Source organism: Pimephales promelas, chromosome 18, assembly GCF_988280905.1.
Source record: "Pimephales promelas chromosome 18, fPimPro1.hap1.1, whole genome shotgun sequence".
NCBI lineage: Eukaryota > Metazoa > Chordata > Actinopteri > Cypriniformes > Leuciscidae > Pimephales > Pimephales promelas.
The window spans coordinates 5,210,001-5,230,155 of NC_142786.1; the positions used below are offsets into that span (position 1 = coordinate 5,210,001).

General features: G+C 35.9%; 1 protein-coding gene across 1 annotated transcript in view; it reads right to left on the reverse strand.

Moving 5' to 3' along the window:
• atp1a3a (ATPase Na+/K+ transporting subunit alpha 3a) overlaps positions 1–15,510 on the reverse strand; it is a 32,749-nt gene extending 17,239 nt beyond the window's left edge. The window contains exons 1-5 of the mRNA XM_089123020.1: positions 15,156–15,510; positions 5,506–5,622; positions 4,037–4,096; positions 954–1,157; positions 54–167 (exon numbers count right to left, since the gene is read on the reverse strand). Of these exons, the coding sequence (XP_088979146.1) occupies positions 54–167; positions 954–1,157; positions 4,037–4,096; positions 5,506–5,622; positions 15,156–15,161 (501 nt within the window). The 5' untranslated portion in view covers positions 15,162–15,510. The remainder of the gene's footprint in view (positions 1–53; positions 168–953; positions 1,158–4,036; positions 4,097–5,505; positions 5,623–15,155) is intronic.
• Positions 15,511–20,155: the final 4,645 nt, after the last annotated feature.

Sequence of the window (20,155 nt, forward strand, 5' to 3'; positions counted from 1 at the left end):
ACTTTTGAATCATAATCTGGATAAAGGCTGCTGGAGGAAGTGATTTTGTGTACCTGGGGGACCATGTTTTTGAAAGACTCCATGATCTTGGAGCTCTTGGCCTCCTGGAAGTAGGAGAAGCAGCCGGTGATGATGACCACAGCAGACAGAACGATCCCCAGATACAACTGCAGAGCAGAGGACAGGTTATCAATCTCACTAGCCTTGATTTCTCTGATCCACCTTGTGAGCCTCATTTAGGTGACACACCAAAATGGAAGTCAAAATCCCCAATTTATCACACCAGAAATCCCGTAATTGAAGAAAAACGTGAATAATTATTATATTCTCTCTGTTTTGTATGCATCATCATCATCATTATTATTCTTAACCTGTTAATAGAGGTACGGTAGGCAACACCATTAGGTATGTAGCATGCAACACAAAACATATTTTTGTCTTCATGATACAGGGAATAATCTTAGTACAGTTTCTATTTTGTTATCATAAGATTTGCAGATATCACTGAGTTTTAATTTGAGGTATAAAAACCGACGATAACACATATTGAAACAATATTTATTCATATAACATAAATTGCCTGTCATTTTCTTCATTTCTAAGTCAATAAAGTGAATGCTAAATGAATAAATGTAGATTTTCAAAAGCTTGGGGTCAGTAGTTTTTCAAAACAAATGTCTAATTTAAGAAAATCTTAAAAAAAAAATCTAATTCATTCAAAATGTTTTCTGCCACATGTCATTTCTCCAAGCCAAATATACTATAAAAATGAATATATAGCTTTTAATATTGGTGCACTGCCTGAATCTCACCACATCAAATATGGAATAACCAACACAAATAACACACTACCAAAAGTCTAGCTACTGAATAGCATAACCGGTTATGTCACAAAAATGGACTTATCTACTTGCAGTACAATTATGTTCTAATGAGTGTGTGTGAGTCCTCACGTTGTCTCCCGCAGGCTCGTCCTCCGTGGCGGCCTGGATGGCGTAGGCCAGGAAACAGAGGATGGCTCCGATCCACAGCAGGATGGAGAAGCCTCCGAAGAGCTGTCGGCAGAATTTGACCCACTCTGGGGTGGTGGGGGGTGGGGTGAGAGCGTTGGGACCATCACGAGCGAGGTACTCCGCCGCCTTAGCGTTGGTCAGACCCTTCAGGGGACAAGAGAGTGTGAGAAGAAATCTGATTCACGAGTTCACATCAAACACTACGGCTCTGCCACTAGGGGGCGATGGAGGCCGTGTGGCTAAGATTTGTGGAGATCACTGTTCCTACTCTAAACAAGACAAGCTCATCGTGGTTTACCTTTAAGCTGCTTTGGATGTGAAAAATATGTCTGTATAGTATACGTGTTTTTTTATGGGTTTCATGGCTCATATGGTATGATATGGGAGAATATGGAAGTCATTCTCGAGGAGGAAATTATTAGATAAATTATTTTATTTAGAGGACTAAACTGTGCAAATATACGCAATTTGGTGCTCTTGGTGATCTTTATATGGCCAAAAAGATTCAATTTGGTTGCTTGTAATGCAAACAGTACTTCAGACAACTTAAAATGCACATCATTCTATATATCATCCAATATGTAAGATGATATTTACTTTCTTTCATTTTTAAAGCTCTGTGGTTTTTATTGTGGGGGCAAAACAATACGATGCAATTATAATAAATACAAATAAATATTTCTCTTAAGTCTGATGTATCATATTTGATACTCACATTTACGTTTTTTCTCTAAAAAATAATGTTTGGGTAATCAACTAAACCTAGATTGCTTAAGTCTAGAAAGTGTTCTTCTTAAAAAAAAATATTTCTAATATTATAAAAGTTATTCTTATGTTTGCTTGATCATGTTGATACAGTAGGCTTTATAGGGTTAATAGAAGCTATGTGTTGGAGTACATAGTGAAATTGACTGCGTTTCAGTGTCGCATTCAAATGAATAAAAAATTCTGAGAACAAAACCGTCTCATTACAAGAATAAATTAAAAATGTGATAATAGATTAAAGATTAAAGGGAGTAGGGATGGGTATCGAGTTCCATACTTTTAAGGCACCGACCAAATTTTCTCAATACCATCAAGTATCAAAAAACAGTGAGCCAATAATCATGAAGCATGGTTGGCTGTGGCAAGGCATCTAGTTTACGCGGGTTACGCCCAAAAACGGGGCTCACACGTGAGGCTGTAATGTGTAAGCATCCCAACCCCCATAGATGGAAAAGATGTGGAAAAAATCAAGAGTGTGTCTACATTTCACCAGATAAAATAGGCATATCGAAAGCTTGAAATGTCTACTTTTCAACGAACCAATTTGAATCGAAAACCAATAGCCTACTCTGATTTTGTGATCCAAAGGAAAGGTGCATGTTTCTCTATAGGCGAGCGCACGTTAACTATATCTTTGCAGCCAACACTGACTCAGAAAACACTAGTTTATTAATAAACAATTAAAAGGTCTCCTTGCTATTTTTTCCCCAACACATTCATAACCATTAGGCTACTTTGTAAGCACTTTAGCATAAGGCATATTCCGCCCCAAGTGGCCTATATGTGTCGTTGAGTCTGTAAAAAGTCAACTAACTGAAAAAAGGTAGGCAATATGTAATGTAACCTTGTTAAAACGGATTTAATAAAATCGGTATCGAAAAAAAGTATCGTTCAGAGACTGGTATCGAAGTCATGGTATCGGTATCGGAATCGCTGGTGAAATTTTTGAAAGATACCCACCCCTATTCGGGACAGTTCACTCAAATGGGTTCAAAATACAAAAACAGACGGCATTTACTTACGTAAATGTAACAATTTTTTTTTTTTTTTGCGTTCCATTTAAGCAAGAAAGTCATCCCAAATACCAGGAAATAGACAATGTAATGTTATTTGAATAAAGTATAATGTTTAGAGAAAAAGAAAAAATCACTATGATAATAGGAATAGAGCGCCACAGCAGCCTCATCTAAGAGGAAATGGAGGATTTAGTTCAATTATACTTGCATAGGATTCACCAAGAAAGAAATCCTTGGTCTTTTGAGGCATCAGCATGGGTTCTGAGGCATTATCTTTAGTATCCGGAGACATCAGCAGTTATGAAGGAATTTGAATTCATTCAGGAGAAAGAACAAGACAAACATTCAGGAAATTGCCTCTTTTCTGCAAATTTCAAATAACAAGCAGTGGTCGACTGCACTTCACTGTGATGTTTCTTTCCTTATGATTTTGTCATGCTTATTTGAGTTAAGAGAAGTGATGCGGATGTTCTTTTAATTGTTATTCAAACAATGTATCTATCGTGACCAACTCAACGAGTGTTGGTGTAGAGTGCCCTCTGGTGGACAAACTACAAAACTCTAACTCTCATGACATGGTTCAAGCGTGTTTTGTCCATTTTTATTTTATTTTTGAAATATTCATTTATCGGCCATTATAACTGCCGATATATCGGTCTGGCTCTATTTAATACTCATTATACTATAACATCGTTGTCATAATTTTAACTTCTAAGTTAGACGTGTAAGAAGCTGAGCTCACCAGATTGTTTTAAAGTTTTAAAGAGGGGGCAACATTTCATTTTGTGTCACCGTCCTAGGTCGAGTTACACTACTCGTGTAACTGTATTTAAATAGGGAAAACGTGGAGGTGTTTGGTCGCCTCTCTGCTTGGCCCATATTGAATGAACTGGGCTAGTTAAGTGCGATCAAAGTGTCTCGCGTGCCAGAGCGATTGAGACGACAGAGGTATGTATCAGCTCTTTTTAGTTAACGGAATAACATAGTTTAATATGAAAAAAACGGTGGAGTATCCCTTTAATCTAAAAATGCTACTGCTTAATCTAAAACCTTTATTCTCAAAACTATACATTTAATCTAGTCAAAAGTCTATTATTAAATTATTCTCAAAACTTTATTATTTTTGGATTTTCACATTTATTTGAATGTTGCTCTTCAATGCTATCATATAAAACAACTGGCTTTTATCATGATTTATTTTTAAAATGAATGAAATGTTCACTGCTGATGTGAGAAACTCACCTGTACAATGTCAGTGTTGAACTTTCGGCATACTTCTTCAATTGACATCTTATGCTCTGTCTGAGGAATCACACACACACAAAAAAGAGTTGCACAAAGAAAGGATGAATTGCTTTATAGAGTGCAACTGACCACACAGGTTAAATCACAACCTTGCTAAATTTGTTTCAAGGCAAAGTATTTGAAAATCAATACAAAATGGTGTACATCAATTTCTGTATGAGGCAGGCCCGGTTCTAAAGGGGTGCTAGAGGTTGCTAAGCACCCTCAGTTGATAGTAATAATATATTGGCGGAACAGATTTGGCAAACGCTCCAGTGCACAGTGGTTTTGCGCTCTGGAGAACATCAAATATCTATTTACAATGTGTTTTTGCAGCGGTCAGCAATGTAGCCAATCACAGATGTAGTTGTTGATCTCTTGAACACAAAGGTGTTTAAGTTCAGAATCCCTCAGTATTTATTCAGTGTTGAGTTGTTTGCAAAACCTCTCATTAAAGGAGTAGTTAACTTTTAATTTTTTTTTTGCTGATAATTTACCTACCCCCATGTCCAAGATGTCCATGTCTTTCTTGAGTCGAAAAGAAATTGATGAAAACATTCCAGGATTTTTCTCCATATAATGCACTTCAATGGGCACCAAACGGTTCAAGGTCCAAATGAGAGTTTCAGTGCAGCTTCAAAGGGCTTTAAACGACACCAGACGATGAATAAGGGTCTTATCTAGCGAAACGATCGGTCATTTCAAAAATAAAGAAAAAACTTTAAGTTTTATAAACACAAATGGTCACCTTGCTCTGCTCTGTGATGAGCGTTCGTGAGTCTCCTGTTCGAACTCGTTCATCAAAATGAATGAATATTTTTCTGAGTCAATTCGTTCATTTCGTTTGTTGAATAAACCAAATGACTCGAAAAAAGATTAGTTCGTTTTGATGAACGAATTCGAACAGGAGAGTCACAAACACCTATCACAGAACAGAGCAAGGCGAGCATTTGTGCTTATAAAACTTAAACTTTGTTATTATTTTTTTTAAAATGAGCGATCGTTTCGCTTGGTAAGACCCTTATTCATCGTCTGGAATCGTTGAAAGCCTTTTGAACAGTTTGCACTGAAACTCTCATTTGGACCTTGAACCGTTTGGTTCCCAATGAAGTGCATTATATAGAGAAAAATCCTGGAATGTTTTCATCAAAAACCTTAATTTCTTTTCGACTGAAGAAAGAAAAACGTGGACATCTTGGATGACATGGGGGTGAGTAAATTATCTGCAAGTTTTTTTTAAAAGTGAACTACTCCTTTAACTAAAAAAGTGTAGACATGGTGTAAGTGGTTTGTTGTGAATATATATGTTTGAAGTTTTTTGTTAAATATTCATATATACAGTACATACAAGAATTTGATTATTTTTTTTTTTAGATATATATATATATATATATATATATATATATATACGTGGATATACGTCTTACCAGTGGCACTTCTTTCTTCAGGTCATCCAGGTCTTTCCCACTCTTCCCCTTCTTGGGGGACTCTTTCTCATCTTTGTCCTGCGTGGTCGCCACGCGGTAGCTGTCCGACCGTCCATACTGCAGGGAAAACATTTACTGTTTAGATCAGCTACATAATTACACCTAGAATAAAGCCAGCTTACACTGGAAGTCAAAGCAATAACTATCCTCTTTATTTCTACCACATAAGCCAGGCTGTTCGAATATGCATAAATATAAAATGCAAACGGAGAATATTACGCAAACCTGCAAGAATGAAATTAGCTAAATTCCATAAATATACTTTATGTATTTAATCTCACTTTATTAACCAATACCTTTGCTGCTGACTGTCGATGATCCAATTCAACCATATTAAAGGACACTCCACCCATTTGCATTAAAGTAACTACAAAACTCTAACACTCATGACACGGTTCAAGCTTGTTTAGTCCGTTTTTATTTTATTTTTGAAATATTCATTTATCGGCCATTTTAACTGCCGATACCGATAGTTTGGAAAATGCCTAATATCGGCCGATAATATCGGTCTACCGATATATCGGTCTGGCTCTAATTGCAATGCACTATGGGGATTGTTGTCTACAATCCACAAGCACTAAAAAGTCATTTTCTGCCTTTTATCTGCCAAGAAGGACCCACATTAGAAATTTATTATACTATTCTACTACATATATGACCCACTGTCAATACATATTCATGTCTCCGCATAAATATGTATTGGAATTACCCTTTAAGCAAAAATGACTTTTTTTGATAAGTTTGTTCTTCTCGGTTTGTTTAAGGTGCGCCCTCTACTGAACAGGCATGACTTTGAATTTCCTTCAGCCTGAGGCTTATTCATTTTATTTTTAGTGTGAAAGATATGGAAGCTTGTTTCCGCCACAGAATAAAAACAAAAAAGGTATTTTTTTCATCTCGCAGTTCCAACTTTTTTCTCAGAAATGCGTGATATAAATTCGCAATTGCGAGTTATAAAGTCAGATTTGCGTCTAATAAATAAAGTCACACTTGTTAAGGAAATGTTTACATATTTATCTAAACGCTGCTCTCAGCAGTTGTCGTTAGTGTCTGGATGTTCGCTAACAGCATACCACTATCATGTATTTCAAACTTTTTACCCTTAAGCAAAAAACGAAACCGTGAGTATATCGGGCACTTTACTGGCTCGAGCGTGGAACAACCTGTCACTCACATGAGATCGACCAATAGCAAAACACAACCATCCAATTGATTTCTGATGGGCAAAAAAAAATCAAGTCCCGCACTACACTTTTTCCTTATTCGGGAAGTCATTTCTCTCAGATATACATCATAATAGGAAAGAAAAGACTATCACAATTTCGCTCCTTGCCAAATTTGCATGCACTGCGAGAGACGCACAGTCCATGAACTGAGGAACTGACTCTTTCCATGACGAAAGAGGAGAGGGGAAATGGCAACCAGATCTTGCTTCATCCACAATCCTGATTATCTTTGAAACCGCAAAGCTTAAGCAGGACCCCCATGCGGGATATGGGGTGGTATAAGAGTGGGGACCGTTGAGGGTGTTCTAAATCCACATTAGGGCTTTTCATTGATGTGGCATCCCCTGATTTGTCATGTGTGCTTCTGTGACCTATTTTAGCTTGCATGCAACCAGAGGGCATTATGGTTAAATCCACCATTACAGCACAGCTTGCTTAGGTGTTAAAACGTAATGCATAAAATGTATCCATAAATGTTTCTGATGTAAAGGTTGATTGATAATATTATTTTATAAAATTATTAAATATTAAAGGAAAAAAATACTTAAATGTTTAGCTTTGAATAAACACTTTATTACAAGAGCACGAACCAGAAATTACTATTAATAAAATATAAACATTAAATAGTCAAATATTTTGTCTTTTATTTATTTACAGCTTTTATTTGTCATTCGTTTATGGTGCTATAAAAAATGCTATAAATGCACAAAATGCTATAGAAAGTTAATTGAATATAAATACTAAATGACTAAATGTATTAAAATTAATTGTTTATTATAAGGCTTAACTTCAATTAAACTGAAACGTAATGAAAAAAATAATAAAGTAATCCATTTTCTTGATTGTAATTTATATTTTCTTACTATATATACTTACATATATTACAAATACCGAATGATATACAGTACTAATGAGCTACTATTATTTGTCATTTGAAACAATATCATATGATTTCATCATATATTCAGAAACTATATTACAATATTAATAAAAACCGAGGGGAAACAAATCATACAATCCGTAAAAAGATCCCTAAAATCATGATAAAACAACTCTTTAACCACTTGTTCCTAATGAAATACAGTATGTTCATCATGTGTGCAACAGACTTGCTCATATTTAAAAAAGGTTAAGGATAAAAAAAATAAATCCAAAACATTACAAATTGCAAAAAGGCCCAAATTGTAGCATCCCTGTGGCAGTGTGTTAAAAAGGTTTGACCATCTGTCAAGGATTCCCTCTTTATATCCTCTGGGTGAGATGGCAATGCAGGATTAAGACTGTTTACTACAGTCTGGATTAACCTACTGAACAACTGCAATCCTGCCCCCTCCTTTTCTCCTATTTCAATCACTCATATTCCTTGAGATACATTATATACTGTCTGTCTGTTTGTATATCTATTCTCTTGGCGCCTTAGTTTCCAGAGTTTGCTGTCTAATGTAGTCTAACCAACTTGATAGCATGGCCTTACTTGGGTACACTGTGTTCTCTCTGTATTCATTCATGACAACATCCTCCATTCGACTGTTTGCAGTTCTCTCTTCATGGTTCATGCACGCCTGCACACGTGCAATCACAGTTACATACTCAGTCATGAGCCTGGGATCAGATGTGTGACACGTGCACATTCATGTCAAAGCCCAATGGCCGCTGTGCCATAGTATGTGTGATCGCCAATGCTTCTGGAGAACTGTAGCTGCTCCACTTAAAGTAAATCCATAGGGTATCGTCTCAGGACTGATTAAGATTATGTTCTCTGAGACAAAAGACTGAAACAGAAGAGGTGCCTGGATGAGGACTTAACGTTTGAGACCATTATGTTAATATAAAAGAAATTCTGTCATCATTTATTCACCCACATGTTGTCCAAACTTGTATGTTTTCTTTATTCTGTAGACTAACAAAATTATTTTTGGAATATTACTGGTGTACTTTTTATGTTTAACTTTACTTTTTATGTTTTACTTTTTATGTTTAATTCAATGTGTTTTTGTTTTTACATTTTTTCACAATTATTTGTGAAATTTACAAAAAATTTGTTGTGAAAATGGTTTTCAAGTGAATCCAAGTGTACAAACAGATGTTCACTTTTACATTCAAATAAAGTTAATGATCCTCTAAGTCTAAAAATGATCCAAAAACTACATACAAATAGTCCATAAAGGCACGCTCACACCCAAGGATGATAACGATAATGATATAGTTTTAAAAAAAAAAATCTTTCCAAATATAAAAGAATAGAAGTGTCCACACTACAACTATAACGATAAGGGCACAGAGAAACAATATTGATGGGAAAACTATTTTTTTCCAGATGATGAACGATAAAACATTGACAGCTAATCAGAATCAATCCTGCTTTAAAGAGCTTTCAGAGCATTTACAAATCTGCGACACGCTACTAAATCATATCGTCCGCTCATGCGAATTCTATGAGTTATCTTTATAGACAAGAATTGGCTTCTAAAGACTTGCATGGTTCGTATGGATCACCTTTATGATGCATTTTGTCATTTTTGGAGCTTGACAGCCATTGGTCCTTATCTCCTTTTGTGCTTCACACAAGAAAATCTTACAAATTTAGAACATACATGGTAAATGAGTAAATTATACATTTAAGAAATTCATTTTCATTGGAGAACTAATGTATTATGAGCTAGTGGACATCAAAAAGTAAATCACAAAATGGTAAATGTCATGATACACATTGTAATGGTAGCTCTCTCATCTATTTCAGAGGGATTCTCTATCTAAGTCCTTCATCTAATGGCCTTGAGGACATGGAAACACACAGTGTACTGTACATGCAGTAGTGAATTAACAGCATGTAGTGACACCCTCCATAAACCCTTTAAAGCAACCTTGCTTCTTGATAACTAAGACATCAATGAAACAAACCACATCATGTTGAGGATAAATAACTAGATGTGAGATCTGTCTAGAGAGTGATGGGTGTTTAATTCCAATGTGAAGATATGTAGATATCTCAGCAGTGAAGGAAGTCATGACCAGAAATTAATCATACTATACATACATTCACATACAAAATTAGTATTTTAGTGTGCAATGGATTTCTAAAGTGAGGGTGTGAGGGTCTTTGTTTTGTTTGTGAAATATCACTTTTAGTAAGTAAGGGTTTGATAATAAGACAACCTTAAGTGTTGAAAATACTGGTTTAAATCTCATGTGTAACTAATCATAACTGCAAAAATTGAGAATTGAACCTGTTTTCATGGACATTATGATTTTTGAATTGTGAAATTATTTTTTTTTTAGAATAAAAATCGATTTTTATACATCAATAAGGTCATGTGAATAATTTACCGAAAAATGACTAATGGGAGATTTATGAAAATCATTGATAATAATAATAAATGTAGTGAAACTAATCACAATGCAAAAAATTATCCTAAAATAAGCTTTATTTTCTTCATGCAAACTATATTTAGATTTGATGTCATTTGATTTTAGGGTCAAATTAGACATGGTTTCTATATGCTATTAAGAAGACACAATTCACGGATTCACGAAGTCTCATTTGAATATAAAAAGTGTGAAATTCTATAAATAAACCTTGATATAAACTTAAAGAGGGAAAACATTACATGTGTGTTAGCTAAAAACGTATAGAATGTAAATTCTGTATAATAATACAGACTGTTTGTTGATGCAATCATGGGTGGTCACTGTGATCTAATAAAAACGATAAACTAATATAAACTATCTAAATGTTCAGGGATGTACAGCAAAGCAACCTTGACGTGGAACAAACTGATTAAAACCTGCTATTGACATTTGAGGGCCAATCAAATGAGTTTGCTGGCTGACCTTGAAGGCCTCCCAGGATATGACATCATGTTGGTGTCTGGCAAATTGACTGATAGCGTGTCTGCTAGCTTTGCTTCATATGACCCCGGGCTTTGACACAAAATAAGGCTTGATCGCACACTTTAGTGGAAAAGTACACACATACATATCCAAAATCACTCAATGAGAATGAGCTATCGAACGGCGTCCATTACACAACCATGTGTTGTAAGACATTTCACCAATAGTCTCTTTCTCACTCACTATCAATCACACAACATGTGAATCACTTTAAGTTAAACAGATATATTGTCACCACCTTAACCTCAACAATATATTGGTATATTATCAAAACAAAATGGTGCCAGACCCCATAGTGGGATTCTAGGAAACTAAGACCAAAAGAAACAGCTCAAACATAAGTGGAAATGTAAATGCTCCAACTGAGTTTATAAAACTGACTTCACACTAGCAGATGACTTTCTCGCTATTCTAACAACCTGATCACCAGCAGTCCCCTTGAAGCCTTCAGACAGACTTGCGTCTTTGGATGCATATCTCAAGGGCATCGCAGTCCCCCTCCGAGAAACATTCACGGCATACTAATTTCCGACAACCCCAAGCACCTGAGCCTCCTACAACTGCTTCACTGCTGTTCTCAAGGAGACACCAGGCAACACCCTGCCCCATCGTTCACCTTTGCTGCCCTGCACACCTTATTCCCTTATGTATAAGCCCATCCTTAGTACCATTTCAAAGCTCAAAACCGGCTATATGGAATATTATCATACAGCTTACATTGTATGCTGCCTACTTTTTCTCACTGTAAAAAAGAAGAGAAAAGAATATATTTAATTTTATTAAATAGAATCAACTTTGATGTTTCAGTCATTTCAACTTAAATGACAATAAACTAAAAAACAATCGTGATTTTGACGGTAAAAGACGGTAAAAATGCTACATTGCAAAAGTGTTAATTGGTTAACAGAAAGTTTCTGTACTATATACGGTAAATAACTGTGATAGATCGCATGGTAAATTTAATGTCATTTTACTGTAAAATACTGTTAGATTTACTGTTTTTGAAATTGAAAAAGAACTCATTGTACAATTTACAGTGAAAAAAAAATTTAAATTGACATTCCCACAATTCCCTGCGTGACACTTCGCATTTTATGTATTTTTGTTAAAATAAATATGGTTCCTCATAGTTATCTTGTTTCAGTTATGTACATTAGTGTTTTATGTTAATGTTGTTAAATTAATGTTTATTGCATTTTTTGTGTTACCATGATTAGGGTTGGGCATCGTTTGAATTTGAACGATTCTGATTCCAATTCCGATTCCTTGTTTCGATTCCGGTTCCTAACGATTCTCGATTCCGATTCTTTTAAGAGGCAGGGTCGAAAAAGTTTAGCTAACCTTGCTAACCAACGGTCTTTCTGATGGAAATACTCCTTCTGTCACAAATACTTGTCACAAATTTTGCATTGCATTTTGCCGAGATTTCGTTAATTTTTAGAAAAGTGAAGCCACGCTTTGGACCGCTGACGTAAGCTACTCATGTTCGACTCGCGCGGTTATGCCAACACTTCCGGTAGACGCTTCTTCGTTGGTGTTGTTCAGCGGTTTCTTCTTCCGCTCGGCGGACTGTGAATATCGAAACTAGGAATCGAAATTTTAACTTTTGAACGATTCCGGGAAAAACTAAAAGTTAGTCCCAGTTCCAATCGATACTCGATTCTCGATACCCAACCCTAACCATGATGGTGTTTAATGTGTGTTATATAAGTTTAAACTTTCTTGTGGAAGACGACTTTTTATGAGCTTTGATCACGTGACTCTCATCTCTGCTGTGATTGGTGGTCGTCATTGTATTACAATGGTACAAAACAGATAGCAATACTTCAATAGGATGGTAAATTAACATTGTATCAGATACGAAAATGTGAAATACGGTTTATTACTGTAAATTTTAAGTTAAGTCTGTAAAACCAATAACGTTGCTACAGTATTTTTGACGGTAAAGTTCTGGCAACCAAAGCTGCCTTTTTTTTACCGTAAAAATTACAGTTTTTTTACAGTGTAAAAAAATAGATGAATCTTGTATAAATTAAATCTTTTTTTAAAGGTTACACAAGATTCATCTTTTTTATCATCTATTTTTTTAATAAAATAAGCTTAACTTATTTTGAAGAGTTAAAGCAACGTAAGAGTACAATTTTACAGAGTATGTGAAACAGAACCCATTATGCAAATCCATTGTGTGATTAATTCAGGGAGTAATCTTAAACACATTTATCATCTCTGAAATAAAAGGTTTACATTTTAAATTGTAAAAATGCATATATTTTAAAATGCATTACATTAACTTTCAAATATTGTTTGAAAATACATTCTAAAAAAAGGTTCTTTATTTACATGGAAGGTTCCATTTAGAACTTTAAACATCCATGGAGCCTTTCCATTCCACAAAAGATTTTTTACAGTGAAAAAGGTTCTTCAAATTATTTAAAATGTTCTTCACTCTTAAGAAAAAAAAAGTTATTTTAAGAACTGTTTTTTGGGATAGGCTTAGAAAAGCACTGCATTGTGGGATACATGTTGTGCTATGCCTGAAATCACACTTTTTTTTTCCATCTAGTCCTAGTGAATGTCATTAAGTGCTGTAGGAACAGAAAGGAGTGAATAATTAATGTGCTGGCCAACCACGTACCGAACTTACACCTAAATCAGTGACAGTAAATCAATGCAATAAATCTTCATTCTGTTTGTCACATATTTTGTTCACAATGACTGTAAATGGGCTATAAACAACTGCAAGTATTAAAATGTACATTAATATCAGATATTTTCTATCCATGCTAAAATAAATACTGTACACACACTGTAGAAACTGTAACAGGCAACTGATATGCAATTGCAAACATCCTGCAAGAAACGTTCACCTCACACAAATTACCAACATCCCCAAGCACCTGAGCCTCTCTCAAGGTGACCAGGTAACAACCTGCTACAACCCCATCATTCACTTTCTATGCTCTATTCTCCATCCCCCTCTCAAACTCCAACCCCTCATTTCGCCAATCACGCATCCTCTACATATTGATTGATTGGCTTAAGACCAATCAATCACCGACGAATGTGAATATGACCCGCCCTCTCGTCATCGCAGCCCCGCTGGCGCTACACGGACCAATCGCTGAGCGTGTTCGGGAATTTCCACTCTCATTGATCAGCCTCCACTTTGACGCAGACACCGTGACCGACCGTCGAGCCCGGTTATCCCTACAGGCATCACGACCGATATCAGCATGAAAAAAACGACACAGAAACCGAGATGCAAAACATCCCGTGCCGTGAAAAGGTATCTTTTGAAGGGGACACATTCTTCCAATAGGGTACAGAATCTCCATTGAATTTCTCAGCTGATTTGTTTCTCTTATTAAGAATTCCCAGTTCAGCTTTTTGCAAGGTCACAAGCTAGTTCGATGTGTTCACGTTTCTCTCGTGGGTCAGTCCAGATGCAGTCATCCCAAATCCACACGCTACGCTACGCTCCCTCCAGACCCCCACCCATCGGGGGTTAACGCCTTTTATTTAGGAGACTTGCAGAATTTCTCATCGGACTTTACAGACAAAACAATAATTGTCCACCTGAATAATTTAAGATGTCGCTTTCCTAGCTAGTAGCTATAATCGTCATTCAAAGGAAATAGTCAATCGGTGCATTTAAAAAATGTAGGCTAATGTTATCTGAGTTCACAAATGATGACTGAAATGATCTCTCAATAGCAATTTACGCTTTTGTTGTCATTTTAAAAACATAATACCAATAAAAAAATCGTAATCCCAAATCGCTAGCTGCTAGCCGAAAATGGTCTTTAACGGTCGTCAACGGTAGGCTACTCCTGACGCGCGGTCACGTTTGACTGAACGAACAGAGGCGCAAACAGAAACCTTCATAATTTGTAAACCTATTTTTTTATATTGTATAACTGAATGTGTGTTATGATATCTTACCATCGTGTAGGCTATTTGCAACATAGCCAAGTTATCACAGTTCATTTTGATATTGTATGTCATTTTTGCGTTTACCTCAGTGCACCTTTTATGCATCAAATCAGACGAGTAGAGCCTGGCTATTTCCAATTTTAGAGCTCTATGCCAACGCCTTGAACATTATGTATATGACATGTAAATTTAAATTCACCAATATGGTTCATTTGTTCCCTTTAACCACCCTACATCATGGCCATTTGACTAAAAGCATTTGACGCAAATTACAAATGATCGTGCAACGTTATTTCACAATGTCAATGATGTTATAGGCTACCTGCAGTCTCACATAAAATGCTTGCTTATCATTTACAGTATTGTCATTAGTAAGCAATATAGGCAACGTTAATTGAGAAAAAGGACATGCACCTGTTAAATGCAACGATTTGACATAGGCTAAATTACATACAGACATGATGCCATTCAAATATCATAACCCCGAAATATTCTGAGGGTGTCATACAGAATGTGCAAGGATTTCAAATAGATGCTTACCCCCATTTTGGAGCCGTCAGTCTCGGTCTCTTCAGTCTATCAACCGAGCTTGGTTTCAGGCAAGCGGGAGAGAAGGAAAAAAATGAAGCTCTTGAACGGATAACGACGGGCAGCGTTCGGACGACCCTCTGTCTATAAATTAAATCTAGACATACACAAGGTTACCATGCATAATAATGAATTAGAGGGGCTCTACATGTACAAATCTGCAAGAATGGGGCAAGCTGCATTGGTTTTAAAAGCACATGTGGTTGATATAATGATGGAATAGCATATGCAGCGCTGAGGATTATGAAGCTTCTCTGGCTGAAAGATGCCAGTGAGATGAAGAAGAGCCGACGCGCTGTCTGCCTCTCTGTGTCCTTCCGCCGCTACTGCTCCATGTCGCGGCACACACTTCCTATCCCTCCGCGTGTGACAGTAGCGCCGTAAACGCAAGTAATGTAATGTTATGAAAATGAGATCATGTTCCAGGAGAATCCGGTTAAATTAAGATATTACAAGTATACAGAGAAAAAAAAACGTTATGGAAAATTTGTCAACCACTGGACAGGCTATAATGGACTATTATATGATGTTCTGAGGTAGCCTTTACCACCATTTGAAACAGCTTGGAGTGCAAATACCATGGTTGAAGAATATGGTAATCATTCAGGTAGGGTGAATTGCCCTAATGTAAAATAATTTGGTACAATTACTACTAAAAATAGGCTATATAATGGATAACCCCCTTCTTTAAACTTACTGATAAAATCATTACATGGATAATATCTATTAATTATTTTAAAGTGAGTTTCTTTGACTTATTAGGAATTACATATTTATTAATATCTGACCACAGATTCTGAAAAAAGGTCATGAAAATCCTGTTTCCATTTCATCAATGCTTTAGGTGAAACATGTTTTTTCTTTAGTTAAGATGTCTAATTTAAACATTATTCATATTTTTATTAAAATATAATTTCAAAATGTTTAAAACATGCCCCAAACATTTTTGACTTGAAGTACTGTCCCACATTAGGCTGATTATACTATCCTGGATTTGGAAACCACATTTCCTAACGTGGGATACTAGGAAATTTGATAAAAATATAAAATATATAGTTTAATAAATACACTTAAGTTACACTATTTTTGATGGGCAAACATTTCATACGCATATTAGGTTTAAAAAGTAGCAGAATATAGCTTTGCCTTTTTAAAATCTGTTTAATTCCTTAACATCAAATTTGTTAAAACTCTATGTCATTAACCTTTGGACGTGGTCTTTCCACAAGGTGTCTCCTGTTTGATGATTGCTCACCCTCAAATATGATTGGACATTTGATACTGTAGGTCATGGGTCTAACCCATAGTGTCACTGTCATTCGTGTATTTATGGGGGACCTACAAACACTAGACCATAGGTGTCCCACATTAGGGCAATTCACCCTATATTATCTGATCCCTGAAATGGACAGAATCTCATATAGGGCAAACCGAGATATAATGGTCGATCAGGTATTTTTAAATGCAGCGAGAAAAAGATATAATGAGCTGAAGAGAGAATGAGTCAGCCATCTAAATCAGACGAGTCTGGATCAAGAGAGAAAAATAAACATAAAAGAGATGTACTGTATAGACAGAATAAAACAGATGAAACAAGCTCAGCAGGACAGGAGACAAGCGCTTCACCAGGTGCTAATAGATTAATGAGGCCTTAAACACTATATAATATGTAATAGGTAAACATGTACTGTCATGTTTTGGGGTAAGAATGGTCCGAGGACTCAAATGCAGAGTTTTAATGGGCTTTTATATATGTAATTAAAAATATAACAATAACTACTCCGTAGGGGAAAACACTGGCAGTAGGCAAGGCAAGTCTAGACAAAAACAGTAGGACATGAGGGATACATTTGACAAAGTACTGGCACAGGCCTGTGAGCACAGGGAAAAGAAATAGGAGAAGAAATTAGGAGGGTATAGAGGGAGAGCAGATGGGGAAAATAAAAAACAATAATCAAGGGTGTGGTTAAAGGGTTAGTTCACCCAAAAATAAAAAAAAATTAAGTCATTAATTACTCACCCCCATGTTGTACCAACCCTGTAAGACCTTTGTTCGTCTTCGGAACACAAATGAAGATATTTTTGATTTAATTTAAGAGCTGGATCACTGCTATAGGCTCCTAAGGGATCGAAACTTGACGGCCCAGAAAGTCAATGAAGAAAATGTTTAAATATTCCATGTGGCTCAACAATAAGTTTATCAAGCGACGAGAATACTTTTTGTGCAAAAAAGAGCCCGAACGAACTGGAAACCAATACACTCAACCTAAGAGACAGAACCTTGACATGTACAGTTAATACATTTGGTTGAACTTTTACCTTCACTTGGTGCTTAGATGAACATTATTTTTACATTTTCTTCAGAAAACAGTGATGCAAGTGATGGTCAGTCTGTATTTACATAAGATACTGTGCAATCCATACAACTTTCCAACGGTGTTGTCAAAGCCACTCGGGAACACACAAACAGTGCTGCGATCAATAAATCTTTTACAGTTGTTTTTTGCACTGTCTGTTTATGTCCCATTGAGTCTGGCCAACAAATTAGCGGACGACATCCAAGCCACACATACTTAACCTCTTTTTCATTTCATCCTCCGTCAGGTCCCCATGTAAAGCTGCAGTAACTTAATCAAGCTAAGATTGAGAAAATGATATGTGGAGGTGCATTGAAGGACATATTTAATTAACCTCTCTAAGCTAAAACTTAATACTTCTGAATTCTGAACTGCTATAGAAGTTTCAGGTAATGTGTCTAATCATTCAACTTAGCATGAAAGTGCAGTTAAAAACAGTCTCTATGTTCATATTTCTTTGATTTAAGTGCACTCATTATGTTCCCTATTAAGACTATTGGCAATTTTTTCTCTTTCGCCGTTATAAATCCTGCAGTTAGTGTTACATTATATATCTTTATGTCATAGAATGCTTTATGAGGTGAATTTAATGGTCAGTTCTGAGAAAAAGTTCAGTTAGAGCTTAGGACGTCTTTAATATACGAGTATAATATGAGTCATTGCTCTATTTTCGTCTTTATGTAAGTTCTATGCAAGAAACAGTTTGTAGGCAAACTTTATAGTTTGTAGGCTTATTTTAGTATTTTTAAAACGTCAAATTCAGGTTCATTGGATAAACGTGATTTGTGCTGTTCAATATCTGTTTTGTGTGGTGAGCACATGAAACCATCGTCAGATCTTTATACGGCAAAAAGCAGTTCCCTGAATAACTTATAAAGCTTTCTGAAGATTTCAATGGTGGCTACAGAAAAATTGGTGCAAAATGGAGCCAATGCATACTAGAACATAAAAAAATCTGTTTCGCCAGTGCAGTATAAGGCAAACTTTTTGAAATATTTATTGAAGTTGAGTACACAACAGAGTAATCCAAGCACTTTTAGTTTTACAGTGGTCCGCCAAACCACAAACTACATTAGGAGTCTGGGCTGTTTATAGACTTGCAGAAACTAGATTTTTGATAACAACAAATGTTGGTCAATCTTTAGATTTGTGCTATCATTCTCGAGCAAGAAAGGTAAGGGTTGGAATGATTTGGAAGTGTTCAAGATTTGCCACAAATCATGCCATGCTGACAAATCATTTTGCATGGGTGTCTTGAATACACTGTAAAAAAAAGTCCTTAAAAATACGACACAGTGTAAAAATACCAAGGAATTTTCCGTCTTGCTTTTTTACAGGTGTTTTACCTGTATTTTTTATTACACATTGTATTAGGTTGTGTTTTAAAGGTTAAAGGGTTAGTTCACACAAAAATGAAAATTAAGTCATTAATTACTCACCCCCATGCAATACCAACCCCGTAAGACCTTCGTTCATCTTCAGAACACAAATGAAGATATTTTTTATTAAATTTGAAAGCTGGATCACTGCTACATAGGCTCCAAAGGGATCGAAACTTGACGGCCCAGAAAGTCAATGAAGAAAATGTTTAAATATTCTATGTGACGATACTTTTTGTACGAAAAAACAAACAAAAATAACAACTTTATTCGACTATTCCTTTTCTTACTTGTACGCCTGAGACAAGAGTTCAAGAGATTTCCACGACGCATGCGCATACGTCGTGGAAATCTCGTCTCAGGCCTACAAAGAAGGAAAAGTAATAGTCGAATAAAGTCGTTATTTTTGTGCACAAAAAGTATTCTCGTCGCTTGATAAACTTATACTTGAGCCACATGGAATATTTAAACATTTTCTTCAATGACTTTCTGGGCCATCAAGTTTCAATCCCTTAGGAGCCTATGTAGCAGTGATGCACCTCTCAAATTTAATCAAAAATATCTTCATTTGTGTTCTGAAGACGAACGAAGGTCTTACGGGGTTGGTATTGCATGGGGGTGAGTAATTACTGACTTAATTTTCATTTTGGTGTGAACTAACCCTTTAACGGAAATTTCCATAAAATTACTGGACAATGTCGTGTAGAATGAAATTGCCTAGCAGCCTATGAAGGAGTGATCCAGCTCTCAGATTTGATCAAAAAATATCTTAGTTTGTGTTCTGACCATTAATGAAAGTCTTACGGGGTTGGAACAATATGAGGGTGAGTAATTATTACTAACAGAATTTTCATTTTTGGTTGAACTAACCCTTTAATATCCCTACCTCTTCTTTCACTCACTCAAACCCTGACATTTTCAAATGATTTAACTATTGGTTTTCTATGTACAGTACCTCGAAACATCTCCCTCATACAAACCATTTTTGTATTTTTAAGTTTTCATTAAAACATTCATTAAAACCACTGACTGGTCCACACAATAGGTTATTGCAGATGAATATCCAATTCTTGTGAGTACCACTGCAGTCAGAACCCACCCACACACACCTGCAGTTACATAAACACAGAGTGAGTTTGGATGTGTGTGTATGACCAGTTAAATCTGCATTTGACCAAAACACCTTACAGCCAATTATGTCTGAACAATTACCACC